The sequence below is a fragment of the Pieris napi genome, chromosome 23 (assembly GCF_905475465.1).
Source record: "Pieris napi chromosome 23, ilPieNapi1.2, whole genome shotgun sequence".
Lineage (NCBI taxonomy): Eukaryota > Metazoa > Arthropoda > Insecta > Lepidoptera > Pieridae > Pieris > Pieris napi.
In genome coordinates, this window is record NC_062256.1 from 2,374,386 (window position 1) to 2,397,258 (window position 22,873).

Here is a 22,873-nt window from a genome sequence, read left to right on the forward strand (position 1 = left end):
TGGATTAAGCGAGAGAGGAATGTCAGGACCGTAGCAAGTGGAAGACGTGGTATCTGACTACCTCGAGAAAAAGGCGTGATAAAATAAATAAATAAATATTAAAACATAAAATTGTATATTTTATTAAATTATTTGACTAGAAATCTGTTTTTTTGTCAGTTCCCAATTTAACATAAGTAAATTATTATTATTATTATTATTTATTTATTTATTCAGATAAAATAATCCATCATTATGTTAGTATAAACTTACGGACTAGTGTTAGTATATTATTATTAAAAAGCTAAACATAAAAACATATAAACCCATGAATCATTCTATGCATACACTCGTCGATCTGAACCGACAAGTGTACGCACAAAATGCTTCATGATAGGCGAAGACAGGTTATCTGCCACAGTCTTCAAGATGCTATTCCGACAGCCCCGCACCCGGCTCAAAAGAGATCTTGTTTTAATTCTAATAATAGCCCAGAAGTCATTTGTACGGGCTTGGGCGAACATCTCCGAAGCACTGCAGAAACGAGGCAGTCCCAAGAGCATCCGAAACGCATTATTGTATTGAACACGCATGGCAGTTAGCGACCTGACAGTACAGTCGACCCATAGACTACTCGTGTAAAAGTTTTGACAAAACGCCTTGAAAAGGGTGATTTTCACTTGTTTACTACAACGAGCAAATCTACGAGCCAACATGTTACCTCTGGCCGCCACTGCCCTGCGTTCCCGTTCTATATCGATATTATCTTTTAGATTTTCAGATAGCATATGCCCAAGATATTTAAATTCCTTCACTCTCTCGATGCCAAGACTATTTAGAGAGATATTATGAAACATCCCCGAGCATATACCATCTCCCCCAAAGACCATGTATTTACATTTATTTACATTGTAAATGAGGCCGTGCTTACAAGCGTATACCTCACACACACGCAGCATTTCTGTAATCGCCCCTGCTGTCGGAGCCAGCAGCACCATATCATCAGCATAGCTAAGGTTGTTGATGCTTACTCCATTAATCCTACAACCTACACACATGCTGCTAAGTTCTACAATCAGGTCGTTAATGTACATATTAAATAGTTTAGGAGATGACAGACCACCCTGTCTTACACCACTCTCCGACCTATACGATGTAGAAAAAGCGTTAGACCACTTCACAGTGTTGTTCTGGTTGGCATACCAATATTTAAATATATTTAACAGTTGAGTTGGCACACCCCTGTCCTCCATCTTCCTCCAAAGCACATCATACGATACAAGATCAAAGGCCCGAGTCAAATCCAAGAAGCAAGCATATACCGGTGTATTGCGCTTCGTATAATACTGGACAGTGTGCTTCAGACTCAGAATAGCAGCTTCAGTAGAGAGTCCTGGTCGAAAGCCAAACTGAGCGTCATGGAGATTCATATAACTATTCAAACTCGAGTCAAGCACACTGTCCAGCACCTTAGCCATTATAGTGGCAAGAGATATAGGACGATAGTTTCCCTTATCAGAGATGTCACCAGATCTATTTTTAATAACAGGAACCACTATGGTATCCATTAAAGCCGCAGGTAGATACGAGTGACTGATACATAACGAATACAACATAGATAGTACTCTAGGTAAGTGACCACCTGCATACCATAAATGCTCAATACTGAGCCCGTCATGCCCAGGAGATTTACCTCTGCCCATGGTATTTAAAATATCTTTAATTTGTTTGGCAGATACAAAAAACCCTGGCGATTCACTAGGCCCGACGGGTGAAGGTGCTCCAACTGAGGGGCCTAGAGGAGACCGTACCTTAAAATGTTTCATAAATTCATTCGCAATCTTCTCTGGGTCACTTTCACCCCCTACACTCGCTGGGATACTAGGCCTAAGATTCAATTTACCTGTGGACCTCCAAAATTGAGCAAAGTTTTTGTTGGCTCTCTGCTCAGCTATTAAATCCATTTTGATCTGCTCCTGGTTATTTTGAGCCCACTTCAGGCGACTCTTGAAAACTTTTCTAGAAAGCCACATTTGTTCATAAACCGCCCCTGAAGTAGGTCGATTATTAAATAACCAGGACTTGAACCTAAGCCGAGCCTCCAAGTGAGCCTCTCGAACATGTTTATTCCAACCACATAACTTATTTTGTCTACATTTCCTAGGCTTTACCACTTGAGTTGATACAGCAGCCTCAGATAAAATATTAACTATTGTATGATATAATTTATCTAAAATAAGCTTGTGCCCTGGCAATGAACATGATCTGTGACAGCAGCTGGCTAGCTCCTGAGGGAAATCGACTTCTTTTAAATAATTATTGCAAAGATCACGGTAGCTATTTATTTGAGCATTATCTCTTTCACCCCAGGTAACTGCACTACGTGGCAGGACAGAGATCAGTTTCTTACATCTGACAACCCCCAAATCACATTCTAAGAATATGGGCAAATGATCAGACATATACACATCTTCTTTAATTTCTACATTAATAACGGTATGCCAAGCCGACACGGATACAACGCAGTGGTCTAACCATCGTCTCGTTCCATGAGCCTCACTAAAGAAAGTGTAATTACTCAAAGAGATACCCAGTTTTTCAACATCTGCACACAACCACGACTGATCAGAGCAAAAGCTAAGCAGTTCCCTATAGAATAATTCCTGAGGATGTGCATTAAAATCACCCAGTATATATACACTTTCCACATCATGACTTAATTCGATAGCACTTATTTCACTAAGAACCTCCGTAAACTCAGTTAAATTATAAATTGAGTCAGTAGGCATATACACAGAAAAAACTAGAATAGATCGGTTATCTATGGTAGCACGAATTGCTGCTAACCTAGGACTATTACAATTAATAACAGAAACTGTACCAAAAACACCCACTCTCCAGAGAATTGCCACTCCCCCATAAGGTCTCCCAGTCAATAAGCCGGCAGTTGTATCCACTGCAGACTTACCTGTATAATCGAAATTATTAGAATAAGTCCCTAGTATAGGTATGTCATGGGGAAGAAGCCAAGTCTCCTGTAAAGCTACCAGATCCGAATCATTACATATTGATCGAACACAATCAATCGATCTTTTGATAGATTTACAATTAAAAGTACAAAATTTACAATATATCTTGTTATTCCTATTCATAATTACACATTTAATTAACTTTAACCGGTCCAGGTTTCGTTTTATATAAAAACTGGACGAAACGTCTGAACGTTACGCCGTTAGGCCAAAATTCGCCATTCAAAAACAAATCTAATTTGTGTTTCGGAACAAATACCTTATATGCATTATACAGTTTTGTAGTTTTTATATTTATTCTTTTTAAAGAAACAGTTTCATTAGTTTTTGCCTTAATATAACTAATAATATCCTCTTCACTCGTTTCTGTACTCACGTTCGATATAAACAACGGTACCTTAACGTCCGCGGCCTTAAACTTATCATTATTCACAGTCGAAGCACACCCTTTTTGACCTAATAGTTTATAACGCTTATTAGCCCGATTACCGCGCACAATTTGCCATTCCGTACCACTATGACCATCCTTCTCATGTTTAGAAAGCATGTTTGGAATTTCAGTAGACATACCACTTGAAGTCATCGCTGCACCTCGCAAATTAATTGCCACAGAAGGCACATCCGTCGCAAAGACTTGCAATGTGGACGCGAGCCTCCTTGCAGAGTATGAAATAAAGAAAAATAAAAAAATGTTTATTATGGAACATAAGATACAGGTATAGTGCTTTTCATGAAAGAAGTCCCGCGGTGATTTTTGGAACTAAATTTGACAGGTCGGTAATGTTGTCATTCGTCGATGTTATCAAGTTCGTTTGTTGTGGTAGATTTTTGTGAATTTTTAACTAGCTTAGTGCATTTTAAAGATTGATTACAATGCCAAAAGTTGTAAAAAGTTCGGCTCGAGAAATGATATTAAAGGTGAAAGAGTTCTGTGAAGCGGAACATAAGAATCAAGGTGTTTTAATACCACTAAACAATGTTCGGAAGAGAGTTGCCGCCATATCAGGTACTTTTTAGAGTTGCCATTTAATATTTTTTTGCTGTATTGATGGGACTTTTATGATTTAAATTCGTTTTTGCGACAATATTGAAAAAAATACATAACGTGATGAAACTAGGTAACTGAAATTAAAACATATATTACATATTACATAAGCATTATAAACTTAAAGTTACTATTATTTTTAATTGTTCATAATTTAATTGCAGGTGTGTCAGAGAAAACTGTAACAAGAATTACAAACGAAGGTATAATAGTGGCGTGTACTTCGAAAAAAATTGTAACCCAACAATTATTATGCAATAAAACTCTGAATAAATAATTGTATTGCTTTTCTTTACCCTATTTTCTCATCTTTTCCCTGTAAATAGGTAGAACACCGCTAATATAAGTAAATAAAAATATACTTTTTACATAACAGAAATGCAAACTTTTTACATGCGGAAAATAATATTATTTGATAAATTACATCTGCTAAATGTAAATAAAATAGGTAAATTTTTTACTCATAAATGGCAACATTACGTTATGCGATTGCAGCGCCGCGTCTGGGGGACGCGTCTTTCATGAAAAGGACTATATCACTCATTAGTCATTCCACGTCATTAAATTTGAATAGGTAGACATCCGTACATCGGCAAAGAAGACAGAGGGTGTAGGCCGAGAGAAAAAGGCGGAGTAAAAAACTCTCGATACTGTTTTAAAATAGGAAATCATCGAACAACACTTATTTTAAAACAAATATCGCAAATTAATTAGAAGTAGCCTGTCTAGCACTAGTACCAGGCCCTTTTATCAACTAGATAATCTTTAACTTTATAGTAAGCCTTTTTACACAGCTTTTCTTTAATACATTTCTTAAGTTTATTAAAAGGCAGAGATAAAAGAGCCTCTGTCTCCATAGGCGGCCAATTTCATACCATAAAATAAAAATAAATCAGTGGGGCTACAACCTCTTTAAGTTTGGGCCTCGGATTACTGAATCTCTCTATATACGGTATTTAGCACAAGAATAATAAATTGTTTTGTATATATGTATGTTTTACATTGTATCCTAGAGTCACAGTAAAACCCACAATAGAAGCTGATTATCATGCAGTCGTCGGAGGTTGGACCGAAGATTTGTGTATAAAATCTGGCATATATATCTTTACATAGACATAATTTATTCTTAAAGGTAAAACAACGAAATCGATGCGAGAACCAATCTAAAAGTAATAAAAATAATCATTAATTTTGATTTTGATACGTTCTCTGACTGTACTTTTTAGTTTTCAATCAATGTTATAATGAAATGGAGTTTTGCGTTGTTGTTTTTTAATTCAATACAGATAGGTATTTTTTAATTTTAATTCTAATATACGATTTCTACATGTTATAAACGCAAAACATGTCACGTAAAATAGTTCCAAAATAATTGTAAATTGTGCTAATAAAACGGCATTTCACGCAGTATTTATTTAAGTATTTGTTAGCAGACATATGGTCTGGTCTTTATACAGTTTGATCTGTACCCGTAATATGTAACTCCCAATAGCGATAGTAATTAATTCAATATTAATTTGGAACCGTGCTATACCAACCATGTCAATACTTCGAGTATTGAGAGAACTAAAAGCGTCGTTGCTATTTGAACTTACATAGTACCAACGATTTTACGTGAGAAAAGCCCGCATACGTTAGGATCGTTTAATGAGTAAATAAAAGACAATGAATTGGAAACAAATAGTAAGTATATGATATTTTTTCAGTGAAGCTCAGAAAGGATGCAACTGCGTAAGTGTTTATCTTTTTTTACGAAGTTATCACCATCTTTCTCACCAACGGACACGTGTTCCCTGCATGTGTATTGTGCACTCCCGCTACACGGCAAACTAGATCGCATCATCGGGGAGGCTTTCGTAATTTAACGGGAAATGTAAATATATCTAGCTTAAAGCAACACGATTTAGAGTTTGTTATTTTACTTGAAAATAATCACTTTTATCTATTTCCTTTATAGTTCAAAATGTTTTACCCCTTATTGCTTGGCCTGCACGGTTTTTGCGTCAGCCATAAACACGTCTTTATAGTTCAGCCATTTGGCTAAAAATGCCCCTCCAAAATTTTCCAACAAAAAAAAGTTCGAATTAAAATTTAAATGTCATGCCAAAACAAGCGTCTGTTCCACAGACTAACAAAACAAATGAAATGAAACATCAGGTAACACATAATAGATAATTAATTATATATAATTATTTCTTTACATATACATATATATTTGGTGGAACAGCAGATTTCAGTATTATCATGCAACATAATATAGAAAGAAGTGATTTATATATGAGGCCAAGAGTTCTTTTGCGGTCAGTCAAATAATATCGTTTTTAGTAGAAGACGAGCTTCGTGGAAGATTGCAACTTCGCAATGATAAAACATATGTAATATATAAAATTCTCGTGTCGCGGTGTTTGTAGTTAACACGTTCACTGCGGCATCATTTTTAAAGAACTTTCAGCTGGTGCGTTGGAGATCTAAAAGATCTCGTAACAAGCATATCCTCTGGTGCGTTTGAGACCTAATCAGTCTCCTAAAAATACACTTTTGAAAATAATTTATATCTTCCAAAAAAACAATGACATATATTTAGAATTTTTTGTGGGTGAAAGATAGCTAATTGCTTTATATTTTGCTAGGTTCGCACGCAGTTACGACATTTGAATAAACTACAAATACCAAAAAAAAATTAGATATCGATTGTATCTCGTACCGCACCCGAAGATAGTTCAATATGTGTAGTAAGTAGTGATGGGAATAAAATAATATCTCAGTTATCGATTCTAAAAGTTTTATTAATTATGCAAAGTGTTTTTCATTAAAACATGGTAAGCACATTGATTGCTTGCACATTACGCGCAAATGGTAACAATTCGTTTAGTTTTTTTAGAAGCGTCAGTGCTGTTTAACTGCTTGTGCTCCAACGAAAAAGGTTTATCGTTAAATATTTCATAATCAGAATCACTGTCATTATTAGTCAATGGGGGGCAAATTTGAACATTTTCCAAAAACAAATATTTTACTGGACGATGCAGCAGTATAATCCGGCGTTGATTTTTTGTTAGAAACCTCACCAATAAAATAGATTTTTTACACTTTTTTCTTTTAAACTTAATCACTCATTGTTTATCAAAAATAATCAACACGCTGGTATATACGCGAGTGTTATTTCCAAAACGTGCCCGCGACTTCCCGAATGTCGATTCTAGGACAACACTAAAAATCCCATCCTCCATCTCTTGCGTCTACGAGGCGTACGATTTCACGAGTACCGACATATCTCCTAACGCAAGGAATTAAAACAATTACAGTACTGTGCGTTAGGGACCTAATCCATCTCTAATTTATTTTTTAAAGTCCTTGAATTCAGCTTTAAGTAGGAAGCAAATATGTATATTTGTCCTGCTCATCCTTAAAGAACTTTACAAGTTACATCCTCCCGCAAGGAGTGAAAAAACACGATTATGTTCAACGCACAATACAAAAGTCCTGCAAGAGATCTGATAGATCTCGTAATGCAACGAACGTGTTAAAGTCCTCCGAAACGGCTTGAATGATTCTCGTGAAATTTTGTGTGCATATTGGGTATATCTGAGAATCGGACAACATCTATTTTTAATCCCCCTAAATGTTAAGGGTAGTCCCCCCCTAAATTATTATTTTTTAATTCTTAGATAAATTATTTTATTTTATTATGATACAGCATTAAAAAATACATACAACCCCTAAATTTCACCCATCTACGATCAACCTCTATTTTTTATTATAAATGATATACATGGCAAAACGACGTTTGCCGGATCATCTAGTAATTCTATATTAACTTGACTCACACCTGTGTGGTGTTAATTCCCCTTACGCAATTTTAAATATATTTAACAAATATACATACATAAAGATTGTTTCAGGCCTCCAGCAATTGTTGAAAATCCGAATTTCATAAGGGACAGAATTCGCGGTAAGAGTTTAATAGTGTTTACTTACTTATAATGATCAACACGTCAATAGTTAGGAGATAGATATATGTCCTGTTTATTTCGTATTGTTATAAGCGAGAGGGCTAAAGGCGTATGATTAATAAAATAGTCCAGTGTCAACAGAATTTTGTATAAAGTCAAAGTCAAAAATCAAAGTCAAAAATCATTTATTCATATAAACAAGTAAACTTATGAACGTCAAAAAAGAAGTTAAATTGTTAATTTACATTTACTACCAGTTCGCAAGTCAAGGGCGTAGAGCGGGTAAGAAGAACTGGCAAGAAACTTTCCGCCACTCTTTTTAATCGCTAAGTTTCGAGTCATACAAATTGTTTGAACTGGAGCAAATCAATCCCAAGGATTAGGATCATTTAAATATTCGTCTAATTTATAAAAAGCTTTATTGATTAATTTACGTGTGCATACAATATACATAGCGACTTATGCCAGCAATTTTGATAAATTACATTGCTGATCTCGCAACTCTGGGATCGGAATCAGTTAATTGGGACGCTACCTCGTTTGGGCAGGTCTGAAACTGTACGATAATTTAATTATATATAATACTAGCAGACCGACCAAGCGTTGCTGTGGCTAAGGTTTTTGTTATATTACATAGTAGTAAACTATTCAAGGGAAACGGTAGGAGAACACCAGTCATGGGGACCACCATGCTTTATTGGTGGTTATGCCATTAAATTGTAGCTTATGTGAAACGTTGGTACTTTTAACACAGCGCCATCTGTTGGAATTGTGACTATCAAATAATAAACAAATATATTGCAATAAAATAATATTGCGGGTATAAATTGAGATGTAAGCTATCCTATCTTTTAAGTTAGATCAAACTGCACACGGTGTGCAAATTTGATTGATATCGGTTCCGTAGTTTAGGAGTCCATAGCGGACAAACAACGTGACATGTAATTTATATATATTAAGATATTTAATTATATTATTAGTTAACACATAAGATTAGAACGTGTAGGTACTTTAGACTTTTAAAATCTGAGGTTAGGTTAGTAACACGACCGTTCCGCACGAAGTCTCGAAATAAAAGTGAGTCAACGCCGGTATTGCTTCGCGTTATATAGGTTTCTGCTACAAGATGGCGTTAGTCCGCTAACAATATATAATTTATTATATTTAATTATATAATTTATTATGTATAATATATTATATATAATTTAAAAATATTGCCTTGTGAATTTGTAGAAGCCATATGGAAACCAATGATGAACGAGTCATGGACGAAACGTTTCAAAAAACCATTTCATCCAGCCTGGATGGATTGGTGCGATCCATACCATTGTAACGATTACCACAAAATCGTGTGCGGCTTGAATCGGAAGACGGTTCGGTTTAAGTGGTTTCAAAGTGGTTGTCACCTCATCTTGAGTAATATGTGCTCCACATACAGAGGAAGTCTCAGTAAGTAGTGATATATTATACTTTTTTTTTTAGTATAAGATCCCGATATACAACGACCTTCACCGAGATGCTTATTTAATGAAACGTATTTTATATTTAATTTAATATGTCAATAAATATAATCCATATGGGTTGCCTAGCAAATTTCAGTCCAGAGTATGTTTAATTAATATTTAAAAAAAAAAATTTTTTTTTAAACATTTCACCGGTATGATTATTAGATAAATTTATTGACATATTAAATTAAATATAAAATACGTTTCATTAAATAAGCATCTTGGTGAAGGTCGATGTATATCGGGATCTTAGACCATTTTTAAAGAAATATCAAAAAGGTTAGTCGACATCACAGGAGACCGAAGATCTGGCAGCTACCTCGGACAAAGAATTAGTCTAGCAATTCAAAGGGGGAACGCTGCCAGTATCTTCGGAACCTTGCGTAAACGGTAAAGGGACTCCTTTTAATAATATATTTTAGTTTATAGGTTAGTTATTTTTTTCAATGTATAATATATAGAATTTATTAAATTTAATCTATATATGTGTTCCTATATATCTGCTATGACCACAGCGAGTGACCCTAGCCTTGCGATTCTGTAACTCACTTTTCGAACTCTCACAGCGGTTTTCACAGCGGCGGTCGCGCTCAAATCAGTCGTAAAGCAGTCATTTTACGATTTGGCATTCTGATAAACAATAAACTACAAGCTCCCTCCTTATCAGAATGCCAAATCGTAAAATGACTGCTTCACGACTGTGAGAGTTCGAAAAGTGAGTTACAGAATCAAAAGGCTGATGTTAAGTGATACCGCCGCCCGACAGACACTGCAAGAGCAAATTGCTGGCCTTTTAAGAATTGGAACGCTCTTTCTTGTTCGTAAGTCGAATTGGTTCTGAAATATTTAAGTGGGCAGCTGGTTCCACATAGTGGTGGTACGCTGCAAAAACTGTCTAAAGAAACGCACAGTTGTGGAACGACGGACGTCGAGGTGATACGGAAGTATTATCCGTTTATTTATATTTCAGAGTATGACATAGTAGACAACAAGTATTGTTCTATGTATGTAATGTTTTTACGTCTCGGCTGTCAATCTGTGTGTTCGAACACCCTTGAACCTGTTTGTGGAGTTAGCCTGATCGACAACCATCTTGTGTTGTTTCAAAACCGATGCGCTTTTGAACGGAGGAACTGTCAAGGAGGGATCGTTGAAGGTAAATTTAACTTTATAGCTTGCTAAATTTTTCTATCGTACTTAGTGTTACTGGAATTAAAAGTATTCTATACTACGGCTCGCTTATCTGCTCTTGTGAATAGGCTATCTCGCTCTAACAATTTCATGAAAATCTTGATATAGTTGTAACGTATTTTTAATATAAATTTATTGTTTCAGAATATGAAGAAATTAGTTTAGATATATGTTTAAATAAAATTATGTCGATATAAAACTTTGTTTTTAATTTACCCAGAATGTCTGGAATGTTTATTCTAGACTTTGCAAGCGCGTTGGAGTTGTGACCTGAGAGATGGGGCGGGAAAGGGTAAAATATAACGCCACACCGCAACGCCCGTGTGGCACCCTATAGCTCGAAGTAATTGCGGTGCGGCGCCGCACCGCACCGTTACCGCATCGTGTGGCCCCGCTCTTAGATGACAAATGACGTCTCCAGCGCAGCGTTGCCGATCCCCACAAGTGAATCTGAGTTGTTCCCCTAACCTAACCCCTAAGTAAATGTGGCCCTTGACCCCATACACCGCCATTTTGCGAGTCTAGCGCACCGTGCAACTTCTGCTTTTATTATAAAGAATATTAGGTGATCAGCCTTGCCCGGCACATGTCTTCGATTGGGACCCAGAATCGAGACTTATCACGAACTGTGACTCCCGTCACACCGTTCTTATTAAGGCATGGCAATGATAGAGGACAAATCTTTGTTAATTTATTTTATTATTATTTATTACTTAAGATGTCATGTAGACATGGTTTAATAGTTTCAGCTCCTTAAAAACGTATAAAACAAAAATCTTGATCTAAAAGAGTGGCGGAGAGTTTATTGCCAGTTCTTCTCTTCCGTTCTACGCCCTTGATTTGAGAACAGCCTTGCGATTCTGTAACTCACTTTTCGAACTCTCACAGCGGTTTTCGCAGCGGCGGTCGCGCTCAAATCAGTCGTGAAGCAGTCATTTTATGATTTGGCATTCTGATAAAGAGGGAGCTTGTAGTTTATTTAATTTTACAGTAAATGTGAAAATTAAATAAGCATTTAATGTACCTATATTTCTTTTTTGGCGTTCATAAGTGAACATTGTGTTACCTATATGAATAAATGGTTTGACTTTGACTTTGTCGCCTTCCGATATTTAACTTAATCGTAATGAGATATATAGATAAGTGAATATAAAATAGTCCACAAACAAGACTCGCTATGACATTAGGGTCGAATCGCGAGCCAACTCAAGAGACTACCTATTACTGGTAAATTGATATGATACTAAATTCATATCCGCAATACACGGACCGCTCGAGCAGTTCATGAGCGGTCGAGTTCCGCCGTGAGGTCGACTGCTTAGGGCTGCCGGACCCACCATACACGGATTGCTACAAGCGGTTGCTGCCGACCGCGCGCCACACCCTCCCCGCCCCCCGCTGAGTATCAAACACTTCCTTATTTTGGAATTTGTTAAATACTAACTAAGTGATCAAATGAAACCACGAACATTCTAAAGTAGTTGACAAACTATTTAGTGTCTTCTCTCAGTTGGGGATATGACATATTTCATGCTGTTCTCTTGATTGTAGTATTTGACGCATCCACATACTACGGTGTCTTCTACGCCTACGCTTGCGTAGTAGTACAAGAAGCAGTGTTTCTTCATCAAAATCCATCTTGTAAATGAACTCACATCAGTATTTTTTTGCGGTCGAACACAACTGCTCCAAGCAGTCGTAGTCGACTGCATTATGCGGTCGTGTTGCAGTCGTGTACGACATCAACACGACCGCTCTAGAGCAGTTGGTATCGACCGCAACATGCGTTCTGTCTATGGCGACCTTTATCGACTTTGTTTTCTAAAAACAAAAGTGATTTGCAGCGACTTGCTTCCAGGGTTTCGTAAGTTTGATTGCTTTCTGGATATAATACCACTCTGTTCACTGTTCGGTGGTAGACTATTTATTTCCCGTATAACTTCGATTCCACGGATGATAATACTATTTATGATGACGTTCTTATTCCGATAGAATTGATTAAATATGGCTGAAAGATTTTAATTACGAATATTCAGAGATTAAAAAGTATTTCAAATACAATTCAGTTTCAGTTTATAAAATGCGTTTTCACCTATTGATTTGTGTTATAATCGGTAAGTTTAGACCGCCTCCATTGCTGTGGCAGAGGTCCGCTTTGCCCACAGCGTTTGCTTAGGCCTTAATCTTGCATATTATAATAGATTCAATCGGTGTTACTTGAATTATATTTTTAGCGATAGGAAATCCTTAGTTATATTTTCGGTTATACGCTCGCGCGGAAGAAGTGAAACTTCGTAATGTGAAAAAAAAGGGTGTAGAAATTGATTTTTAGTGAAATCAAATTCTTTCTTTAAGATAAACTTGATTCCATTGTTTACAATTGACAATGGATCGCATCTTTTATCATTTTCGAGTGGAGAAATATCCAAAACGCAACAGTGCTTTCATCCATGGTTGCGTTAAACGTTTAACGCAACCTTGTTGGAAGTCGCATTAGAAGATTCACTTCAACAAATATGTTAATACTAATAAATAACCACTAGTCTAGTCGACAAGTTGAAAATGGAACAAAATAGAGATACTACTCCTAAAATTATGTGCGATAGCTCATTGGATCCGGAATGACGTCTAGAAAAATGTGCTAAAAGCGTGTATTAGCACATAAAAAATTGCAAAAGTTATAGACCATTAAAGATGAAAAAATAATGGCATTTAGTTTTTTGCCAATATTTAATAAACTATTAATATTTAAGAAATTTCAAATAAAGATTCTGAAAGAAGAGGAAATTTCTAATAAAAAACTCCTGACTCCCAGAACTCTATCTCCATTATTTATAATGTTAATTTAACGCTGAAAATAGGTCTGCGGGTGACATTTTTAGGATTCGCGCGTGGCGTCAAAAGCGACTACGGCACATTAATTAATTTATTTAAGGTATTGAATATTTTTTTTTAAATTTGAAAAAATTATGGTGTGTTCTGAACACTATAATTAATTTATTCCCGTTGAAAATTTTACTAAAAGTTAATTTTTCAACAAGTTAAATAATTGTTAACTAACGAAATTTTCTCGAACGACCGTCTTAATTGTAAGTAAAAAAAAATGTTTAAATAATGGTCGTAAAAATATTTCGCTTCGTAGAGCCTTTCTTACATACATACTTAACAAGATCGTGCCATAAAAGTTAAAAAAATATTTATACTTTGTTTATAACATTTTTTTTACTTAAACAAAAACTTAAAAATCCATGTAATGTTGTTAAAAAAATTTTTTTTTTTCTAAATCATCATATAATCGTTTTTTTATTAATACAAGATATTTATTGATTTGCAAAAAAAAAAATTCCCGCCATTTGTTGATAAATTTTTTTTTAACAAATTGAATAAATAAATATTTTAAAAAAAATTTTTAACACAACTTTATTACATTAAAAATTTGATGATTTTTAATTTTTAATTTTAAATAAAAGTAAATATTCATGATAATCAAAAAATTTACAAAAAATTTTTTTCTATACTTTGTTATATATGGTTGTTTTTGTTAATTTTAGAAGTTTTAGAAAAAAAATAAAAAAAAGTTGAATATTTGTTTATAACAACTTGGTAAGTTAATAAACAATAGAATTGTTGATTAAAAAAAAAAAAATTCTGTTACTTTATAGAGGACTGTCAATTATGACTTTTAGAAAAAAAAATTTTTTTAACTAATTATTTAAACAATAGAAAATTAAAAAAAACGATTATAAACAATTAAAAATTGTTATTTAGGAAAAAATTTTTTTTTAAAAATCATAAAATTTTTAATGTAATAAAGTTGTGTTAAAATTTTTTTTAAAAATATTTATTTATTCAATTTGTTAAAAAAATTTTTATCAACAAATGGCGGGAATTTTTTTTTTTGCAAATCAATGAATATCTTGTATTAATAAAAAAACGATTATATGATGATTTAAAAAAAAAAAATTTTTTTTAACAACATTACATGGATTTTTAAGTTTTTGTTTAAGTAAAAAAAATGTTATAAACAAAGTATAAATATTTTTTTAACTTTTATGGCACGATCTTGTTAAGTATGTATGTAAGAAAGGCTCTACGAAGCGAAATATTTTTACGACCATTATTTAAACATTTTTTTTCACTTACAATTAAGACGGTCGTTCGAGAAAATTTCGTTTGTTAACAATTATTTAACTTGTTGAAAAATTAACTTTAAGTAAAATTTTCAACGGGAATAAATTAATTATAGTGTTCAGAACACACCATAATTTTTTCAAATTTAAAAAAAAATATTCAATACCTTAAATAAATTAATTAATGTGCCGTAGTCGCTTTTGACGCCACGCGCGAATCCTAAAAATGTCACCCGCAGACCTATTTTCAGCGTTAAATTAACATAATAAATAATGGAGATAGAGTTCCGAGAGTTTGGAGTTTTTTATTGGAAATTTCCTCTTCTTTCAGAATCTTTATTTAAAATTTCTTAAATATTAATAGTTTATTAAATATTGGCAAAAAACTAAATGCCATTTTTTTTTCATCTTTAATTGTCTATAACTTTTGCAATTTTTTATGTGCTAATACACGCTTTTAGCACATTTTTCTAGGCGTCATTCCGGTTCCAATGAGCTATCGCACATAATTTTAAGAGTAGTATCTCTATTTTGTTCCATTTTCAACTTGTCGACTAGACTACACGTTGTGTTAATTTATTTGCTACTACTATTTTATTTCTACATAATTATGTATACAGTGTATATTCGCGGTCTCATGCCTCTTCAATAGAAAGAGTCCCCTCGTGAGTTGTGGTCTGCGATATTGTATCCTACTCGATTGTGAGGAAGTTGCATGGATCTGGTTAGCGCTACGCCTTCCTATGTTCTCATGTTATTATCACACATGTATATTCCATAACATATATTCATAAGTATCTGATTGCCCTTCTTGTAGAGTCTGGCTAACGAAAGAAGATAACGAAAAAGCGCGGCAAATTCAAACAAATGTAGTATGGTATCCCTAAAAGTTTGATATATTTTGTGGATTAAACTTACTTGATATTATTTTATTATTTTTTACATTGATGGTCACTGTATTTCTATGAAAATAAATACTATACGTATTTAGTCTTTTACTATTTATACTTAAAATTACTAGAATTGCATGGAACACTAAAACTATATTTATTATAAAACACAACTTTATTCGGAATAATCAAATCCTGCGAAAGAAACGAAATATTCTATCAAATAAAACAAAGTTTAGGCTATTATACCTGTTAACTATTCGGAAAACATATATAATAGAAATAAAAATAAGTAATTGCATGAAATATCAAGACAATAAATCACACTAACCTAAGAAATTCAATGACATTCTGTGTTGCCATCCGAAAGTTTTCAAATCATTCAATTATCTTCTTTCGTTAGCCAGACCATACCATATGTGATGTTTGAGAGCAAAAAAAGTCTAGTCAAGATCTTGAATTAAATTTTCATTATATTTTAAGCAATGCCTATGCAAGACACCAAACAAACCAAAACAACGTTACCTTTACGAGATCGAATTCAAATACTAAGAAATCGTTTAAAAGACGAGATAAAACAGCAAATTTTCGAAAATGTAGACACAAAGGATAAATTCGCCTTTTCTGACGAAAACTACGACTATATAGAACAACCAAACGACAAAATCACACCCATCATTGATCCGAAAATTAAAAAACACAGAAAACGCAAACATGCCACTGCCGCAATTCGCGCCAATACAATGAAGGACACTAGCGAACTGTCAAACGTGACAGACAGTCAATTTTCAACACCCAAGTTACTACGATCGATAATTAAAAAGAATATGAAAAAGCCGTTGGATATTTTTTACCGCCGGAATTCTCATGACGTGGTAAATGAAGCAATTCCATGGGCCCACTGTCATTACATAATAACTCCATACTTGAGCGGCGTAAAAAAGGACATAACTACTTCAAAGGGCTTCGGGCCTAAGGATCCCACAGTTGTCAGGTATTTTTTATTTGATTTTTAGGTCTAGGCTTTAGATTTCTGAATCTGTTTCGTGATTATTTGTTACTCTAGTGCCTGACACACGAAGACGGTATGATCTCCGCACGATGTTTTCCTTCACTATACGAGCGTTCGAACCTATGATTTCAGTAGTCACGTTGGTGTTAGTACTTACTTTTCTATAACTTCCCTAAGTATTTTTTTATTAAAACATACATAATTATACATTTTAAAATCAAATTAAAATCGAACTCATGCATTCTATACAAAATTATATCTATTTTTTAATAAGCTGCTATTACAAGATACTCCAAAGCGGCTAATATTTACATTTATTAAGCAAGTTTAAACCCCTTAAGGAATTAATTGCCACTAATAAAGGATTCAAAACTTAAATTCTTAAGTTGTAGCTCTGCACATTACTCTGTAATTTTAATAAGACGTCTACATGGCTATCCGCCAGCCTACGTATGTTTTAATAACGCATAGCAATAACTCGCTGCATTGCATCATCGTACAGCTAACATACATATTATAAACAAAACACTTAGACAATAAACAAAGCCAAAACAGATTACATAGATAAACAATATATTATATGATACAGAAAACATAAGTAAAAAATAAAAGGAAACTGAAATTTAACATTACAAACGACAATTAATACTTAATATTTAAAAAAAAAAAATTGTTGTTAAACAAAGTCAGAGTCCTCCCGCCTCTTCAAATATTTCCTCACATCCTGTTTGGTGAGGTGGAAAATATAAATCGTCATGATCGTGGATCGGATTTGAAAAAAAAATCAAAATCCACTTTTTATCATATTTGGATACTAAATTTACTAAATATTTTGGCTACATTAAAAAAAATCCACGTGTTTTAAATTTCAAATTAATCAGTCTGTAAAGTGACGGATTTTGAAACATGTGATTTTTCTAGAAAACTGTGTAGTTTAATGTTATTATTTTTATTTTGTTTCAAAACAAAGCCTTTTGTTGCTTGTATGCCAATTTCCATAATAACAGAATATGAATTATATGATAAATATGAATTAAAACAGTTATGACAAAAACTAACATGATAATATTATTTTAAAATGGTTGCCCTGTAAAGTTTACTATTTGTCAGATCCGTCACTATTCTACGACTACGACGAAATATCTTCATAATTGTCATGTAGTGTAGTGTCATTAGATAAAACCCCAAACATTGCCAAAGTATGCAGATAAATCGCGTTCGTACGAGGCACATGGGAACAATTTAACAATTTTGAGTATCTTGTCGTAAAAACACAATGATTTTTTTTAGATTAATTCAACTTCTAAGCATGAATACGACAGGAATGGCGAAGGAAGATATCTACTCGATATTATACCAAATCAGCCATTTGCACATTCGTCTCTTCCAATGGGACATATCACCGATAAAAATGCTTCTAAACGTTGTGATAAGAGGTACTTTACATTAGCTACTTTTTTTAACTGTAGTTTTTTTTTTAATGGCTCTGCCACGGTTTGTGCATTAGCCAGCGTCAAGTTAGAAATTCGACCATGTCCTCCATGTACGGTTTAGGCACTCGCCTGGAACCGCACAACCCTCCCAAAGGCCGTGAACAAATTTAAATTAAGTTAGAACTTGCCCTCGAACCGGGAATCGAACCCGGTACCCCTCACCTAGCTGCCACTTAATAAGACCGCTAGGCTATGAGGCCCCTCAAACTGAAGTTAAAAACGTTGTTTACTATTAAGTGCATAGCTTGAACTTCTACCGCATTTACCATGGAGAGTGTTCAGAGGAGTTGTTCGGTCTAATACCTGTAGATGAGTTTCATCATCGGACGTCAAGGCAAAATACAAAATACCATCCGTATCACCGCGACGTCCGTCGTTCCACAACTGAGCGTTTTATAAGGCAGTTTTTGCCGCGCCCACTGAAGTACCAATTCGACTTAGGGTCCTTCAAGAAAAGAGCGTAAAAATTCTTGAAAGGCCGGCAACGCACTTGCGAGCCTTCTGGTAGTGTGAGTGTCCATTCGCGGTATCACTTAACATCAGGTGAGCCTCTTGCCCGTTTGCCTCCTATTACATACAAAAAAAACTACAAATAGCTGTTCAATGGGAACATAAAGCATTTTGGATGCGCGCCAAGCTCTTTGATTTTAATAGTTTAACTTATTTAAGGTATTAGCGATTATTATTATTATTTTTTTAAGATTTTAATTTAGTTACGTTTTAGTTAGACTCTAGTGTTCTGTGTTATATTTGTTTGTTAACTATCTATGCACTTCCTATATTTATTTTATTTATTAACACATCGTTGCATGTACAGAAATATAATGTCTTTGGGGGTTTTTACGATGTACATTTATTTAGGGGTAATTTTAGCAAGCACTTTTATTAAACGCACGATTCTATGTATGTGTCTATAACTAAAACTCCAAGATAGAAATGGGCTCTAAAAAATGTATGAAAAGAAAATGAGGAAAAAGCTAAAAATATATGCTATGAAAAGTTTAGAAAAACTATATTTAAAGAAAAAAAGTTTAGAAATAGAATCATTAATACATACTCGTATTATGATTAAAGAATATATGTGAATGTGTAAACTACACCGCATTTATACTACATACTTGAATGTATTTTTAATTCATACTTTAAATTACATCTCACACGGAGTGTACAACAAAATTTTAGGGGTTTTTTGTCGATATTTAGGGGGATTTTATGTTGGTTCTAGCGGGAATATTTTTTAGGAGTTGGCAACTCTGAAGTCATGTCGATGTCATTATGGACTATAACTAGGAAGCTGGCGAGCATTTAAGTACTATATGATTTAATTGTATTTCGTATTAGGAATTAAAGTTCGGACCAATACCACAAAAAATTCTAAATGAATTAAGGTCGTATGTTACTGCATTTTTAAGCTACAGCCTTGCGATTCTGTAACTCACTTTTCGAACTCTCTGCTTTACGACTGATTAGAACGCGACTGCCGTTGTGAAAACCACTGTGAGAGTTCGAAAAATGAGTTACAGAATCGCAAGGCTGAGGGTTTAAATCTGTAAAAAAATGTAAATCTATCGCCTCATGTCTGCCACTAGGGTTAATTGTCAATACCATTAAACGAAGACAATCTATAAAGCGGACATCCAGGTCATTATCGCTATTAAAAAGTCTCCCTCGCGAGCAAATCATACAGATACTTTGGAAGCCAGCTCCCTAGCTACTATAAGAGAGTCTACATTTCAGAAAAGAACCATAGTTTCCGGACTTTGAAGCACAGCGTTCAAACTCTATTCTCTGAATGGAAGCTGGATATTAGTAACGCCTCAAGCCTTCTTAAACAAACAAGACTTTTCCGCCCGCCCTGCGTCAGGGTATCGGACTTGGATGGTAAGTGCTTTTTACTTTTAGCTCTGGTTTCATTAGATTTTTTCAAGTTTAATTTGTTGCACTTAGAATAATATATTACGAATTTCGGCAAATCTAAAACTGTGTGAACTGTGACACCACTTACACACATGTGTGTGTGTGTAAGTTAAAGTAAAACACATTCGAATGTCGATATCGATGACAAGTCACTTTCTGTGCGGCTTGATCTCTTGGTGTTGCGTAGAGATGTGGGGTCTCTCTGCATCTTCTACCGCATTTACCATGGAGAATGTTCAGAGGAGTTGTTCAGACCTGAGTTTCATTATCGGACGTGAAAGCAGATTACAAAATACCACTATGTGGAACCAGTTGCCCACTGAAGTATTTCCGAACCAATTCGACTTAGGGTCCTTCAAGAAAAGAGTGGACCAATTCTTAAAAGGCAGGCAACGCACTTGCGCGCCTTCTGGCAATGTGAGTGTCCATGGGCGACGGTTTAACATCAGGTGAGCCTCTTGCCCGTTTGCCTCCTATTACATAAAAAAACGCTCTAATTAGTAGTACGTAGTCGGAAAACGAGTATTGTGATTTGAACAAAACATTTGTATGGAGATCAATCAAAATTTTCTAACAATACTATTGGCATGAAAATATAACTCTTATAGAAGTTACCTACCATAAAAATTATATACTGTTATCATATACATGTCGCAGCCAACTAGCTTAATTAGCCGTTTAATTAACAGCCTAGCCTCTTAACTAAACAGCGCCTTTTAACTAGCGGCCTGAAAGATATTCAGCCAGTTGATCAATCAGCTAGGCGGATGACTTGAATCGATGACATTTCATTACTTGCCTAGTCTGTTGTATTTTATTATGTATCTTTTTTGAAGTGAAACTTCTTTATTAAATTTATTATTTGTATTAATTTTCGACACTTCCAATATTTTAATGAAAATTCAATTCCTAACATATCTTCCTTTTTCCCTCCCTCAAGTCTCGGAAATGTAAAGTTTTAGATTTGTATAAATATGAACAAAAGTTAAAAATTAGTTTTGCCAAAGAAGTTTCACTTCTGTCGTGTAATTTTTTACACTTTTTTTATTAATTACTAAACGTTTTTGTTGATACAATTTATTATTTGTATGTCATATTGTGTTTCTGAATATAAAAAAAACGTTACAGGTTCAACCAAGTCGCCGAGAATCACGTTATACCCAAAGAAGTTGACTCAACCAAGCAAATGCTCAGATGATGAAGGTGATATAATAAAATAAATGTCATATCTACGTTGTTTTATTTAGTGCTTTACAGGTAAATTAAATAAACAAGTTATACAGATACCGGCAAACATCTTGAACAAATGTCCTTGCCTGCTCAGAAGCGATTTTTAGGTATCACTTCAGGCGGTGGTGGCGGCGGGACTTAAACGTTGTTGACGTTTGTGTCCCGCGCTGCGCAAACTTTCCCCCACTCTAGGGATGTGACATTCTGCATAAAAAAATCGATTTTTTATTAATCGATTATTATTTTAGCATGAATAATCGATTCATAAATAAAAAATAATCGATTTTTTTAATAATCGATTTTTTCCTAATTTTTGAATTAATTTCAAAATAAACACCCTAAATATTTTATCTTTCATGGTTTTTTTAAATTAAAAATAAACAAAAGTAATTATAAACACAAATTAACGTTTAAGAATAATCAAAATCGAAATTAACTTAACCTCGTTTTGATAGATTTTGATAAATGCTGAGTGTATTCCTTTTCAGTAGCACATTGCAGTATTTTTGTTGTCTTTTTAATTGTTTCTAGTCTTGTGCTGCTGATTTTACTTTTAAATTATAGTGTTCCATTCAAACTTGAGTTTTTGTAAAATTAACTGCTTTTATCATCCTTTCGATGTTTTACAAAAAAACATCAATGTATCGAGTATATCAATACATCTTCAAAGAATCGGATTCAATGTATCGCATTGTAAACATCGATGTATATCGAATATCCCTAATAGTTCGAGGTCCGGGTTATAAAAGACCAGACAATGTCGGGAGGTGGCAGATAAAAAATCAATTATGATTGATTTTCAATTATAAAAATAATCGATTATTAATCGATTATTTCAAATATAAAAATCGCGTAAAAAAATCGATTATTTTTTCACATCCCTACCCCACTCCCTTGTTTAATGTTCATGATGTTTGCCGGTATCTGTACTTACAAATATCCCTAACCATACATAATACATTAAAAAAGATTGAAACATTTACGAAAGGAAAAGTCAATAAAAATGAAATACATTTAAGTAATTAATACCTAATTCGGCTGTGTTGTGTGATGGTGTGTCCGTGTATGTACGTGAGGATGTGCAATGTGCATGTGTATGCACTCCACCCTTGACAGGTCATCTGTCCACCTAGTGAGGCCGTCCAGCGTTTCGCCGACTGGTCCCCGGCCATTCCAGACCCTTTTCCCACATCGGCTATTTGTTTCGCTTCTTAATGTGATTTTTTTACTTAGCCTACCTTTTTTGTAGCTACTTACCAACATTTGGAACATAGACAGATCGCTTTTCCAAAAAAAAAAACTAAAGTAGCAAATAAAAGTAAAAGTTTGTGATTCATTTTTATTTATATACAAAAAAAACAATTATTTTTAAATTCTTCTCTTTGCTGAAAATGCGTCAAAACTCCCACTTAGACCGCGTCCATTCGCAAAAACAATTTTCTTATTTCCCTCTGTAAATCTTTTCGGGTATTCCTTATAATTCATCAAATTATACATGGATA

At 34.2% G+C, this 22,873-nt stretch overlaps 2 protein-coding genes across 2 annotated transcripts; both read left to right on the plus strand.

Annotated features, from left to right (window-relative positions):
• The first annotated feature begins 1,536 nt into the window (after window positions 1-1,536).
• On the plus strand, window positions 1,537-10,896 carry LOC125061526. The gene is made up of 6 exons (XM_047667002.1): window positions 1,537-1,558; window positions 5,742-5,784; window positions 7,953-8,002; window positions 9,237-9,452; window positions 10,479-10,664; window positions 10,844-10,896. Exons 1-6 carry the CDS (start codon window positions 1,537-1,539, stop codon window positions 10,894-10,896), a joined length of 570 nt encoding a protein of 189 aa, XP_047522958.1.
• A 5,308-nt stretch (window positions 10,897-16,204) lies between these two features.
• On the plus strand, window positions 16,205-21,361 carry LOC125061527. Its single transcript, XM_047667003.1, has 4 exons — window positions 16,205-16,713; window positions 18,022-18,167; window positions 19,962-20,105; window positions 21,270-21,361. The coding sequence occupies exons 1-4, from the start codon at window positions 16,205-16,207 to the stop codon at window positions 21,359-21,361; spliced, it is 891 nt and encodes a 296-aa protein (XP_047522959.1).
• Window positions 21,362-22,873: the final 1,512 nt, after the last annotated feature.

Coding starts and splice junctions, on each gene's coding strand:
- LOC125061526 (XM_047667002.1), top strand. CDS start 1,537: ATGGTATCCATTAAAGCCGCAG. Junction 8,003..9,236: donor CATAAGGGACAGAATTCGCG/GTAAGAGTTTAA, acceptor GTGAATTTGTAG/AAGCCATATGGAAACCAATG. Junction 10,665..10,843: donor TCAAGGAGGGATCGTTGAAG/GTAAATTTAACT, acceptor TTATTGTTTCAG/AATATGAAGAAATTAGTTTA.
- LOC125061527 (XM_047667003.1), top strand. CDS start 16,205: ATGCCTATGCAAGACACCAAACAAACCAAAACAACGTTACCTTTACGA. Junction 16,714..18,021: donor AAGGATCCCACAGTTGTCAG/GTATTTTTTATT, acceptor GATTTTTTTTAG/ATTAATTCAACTTCTAAGCA. Junction 20,106..21,269: donor CAGGGTATCGGACTTGGATG/GTAAGTGCTTTT, acceptor AAAACGTTACAG/GTTCAACCAAGTCGCCGAGA.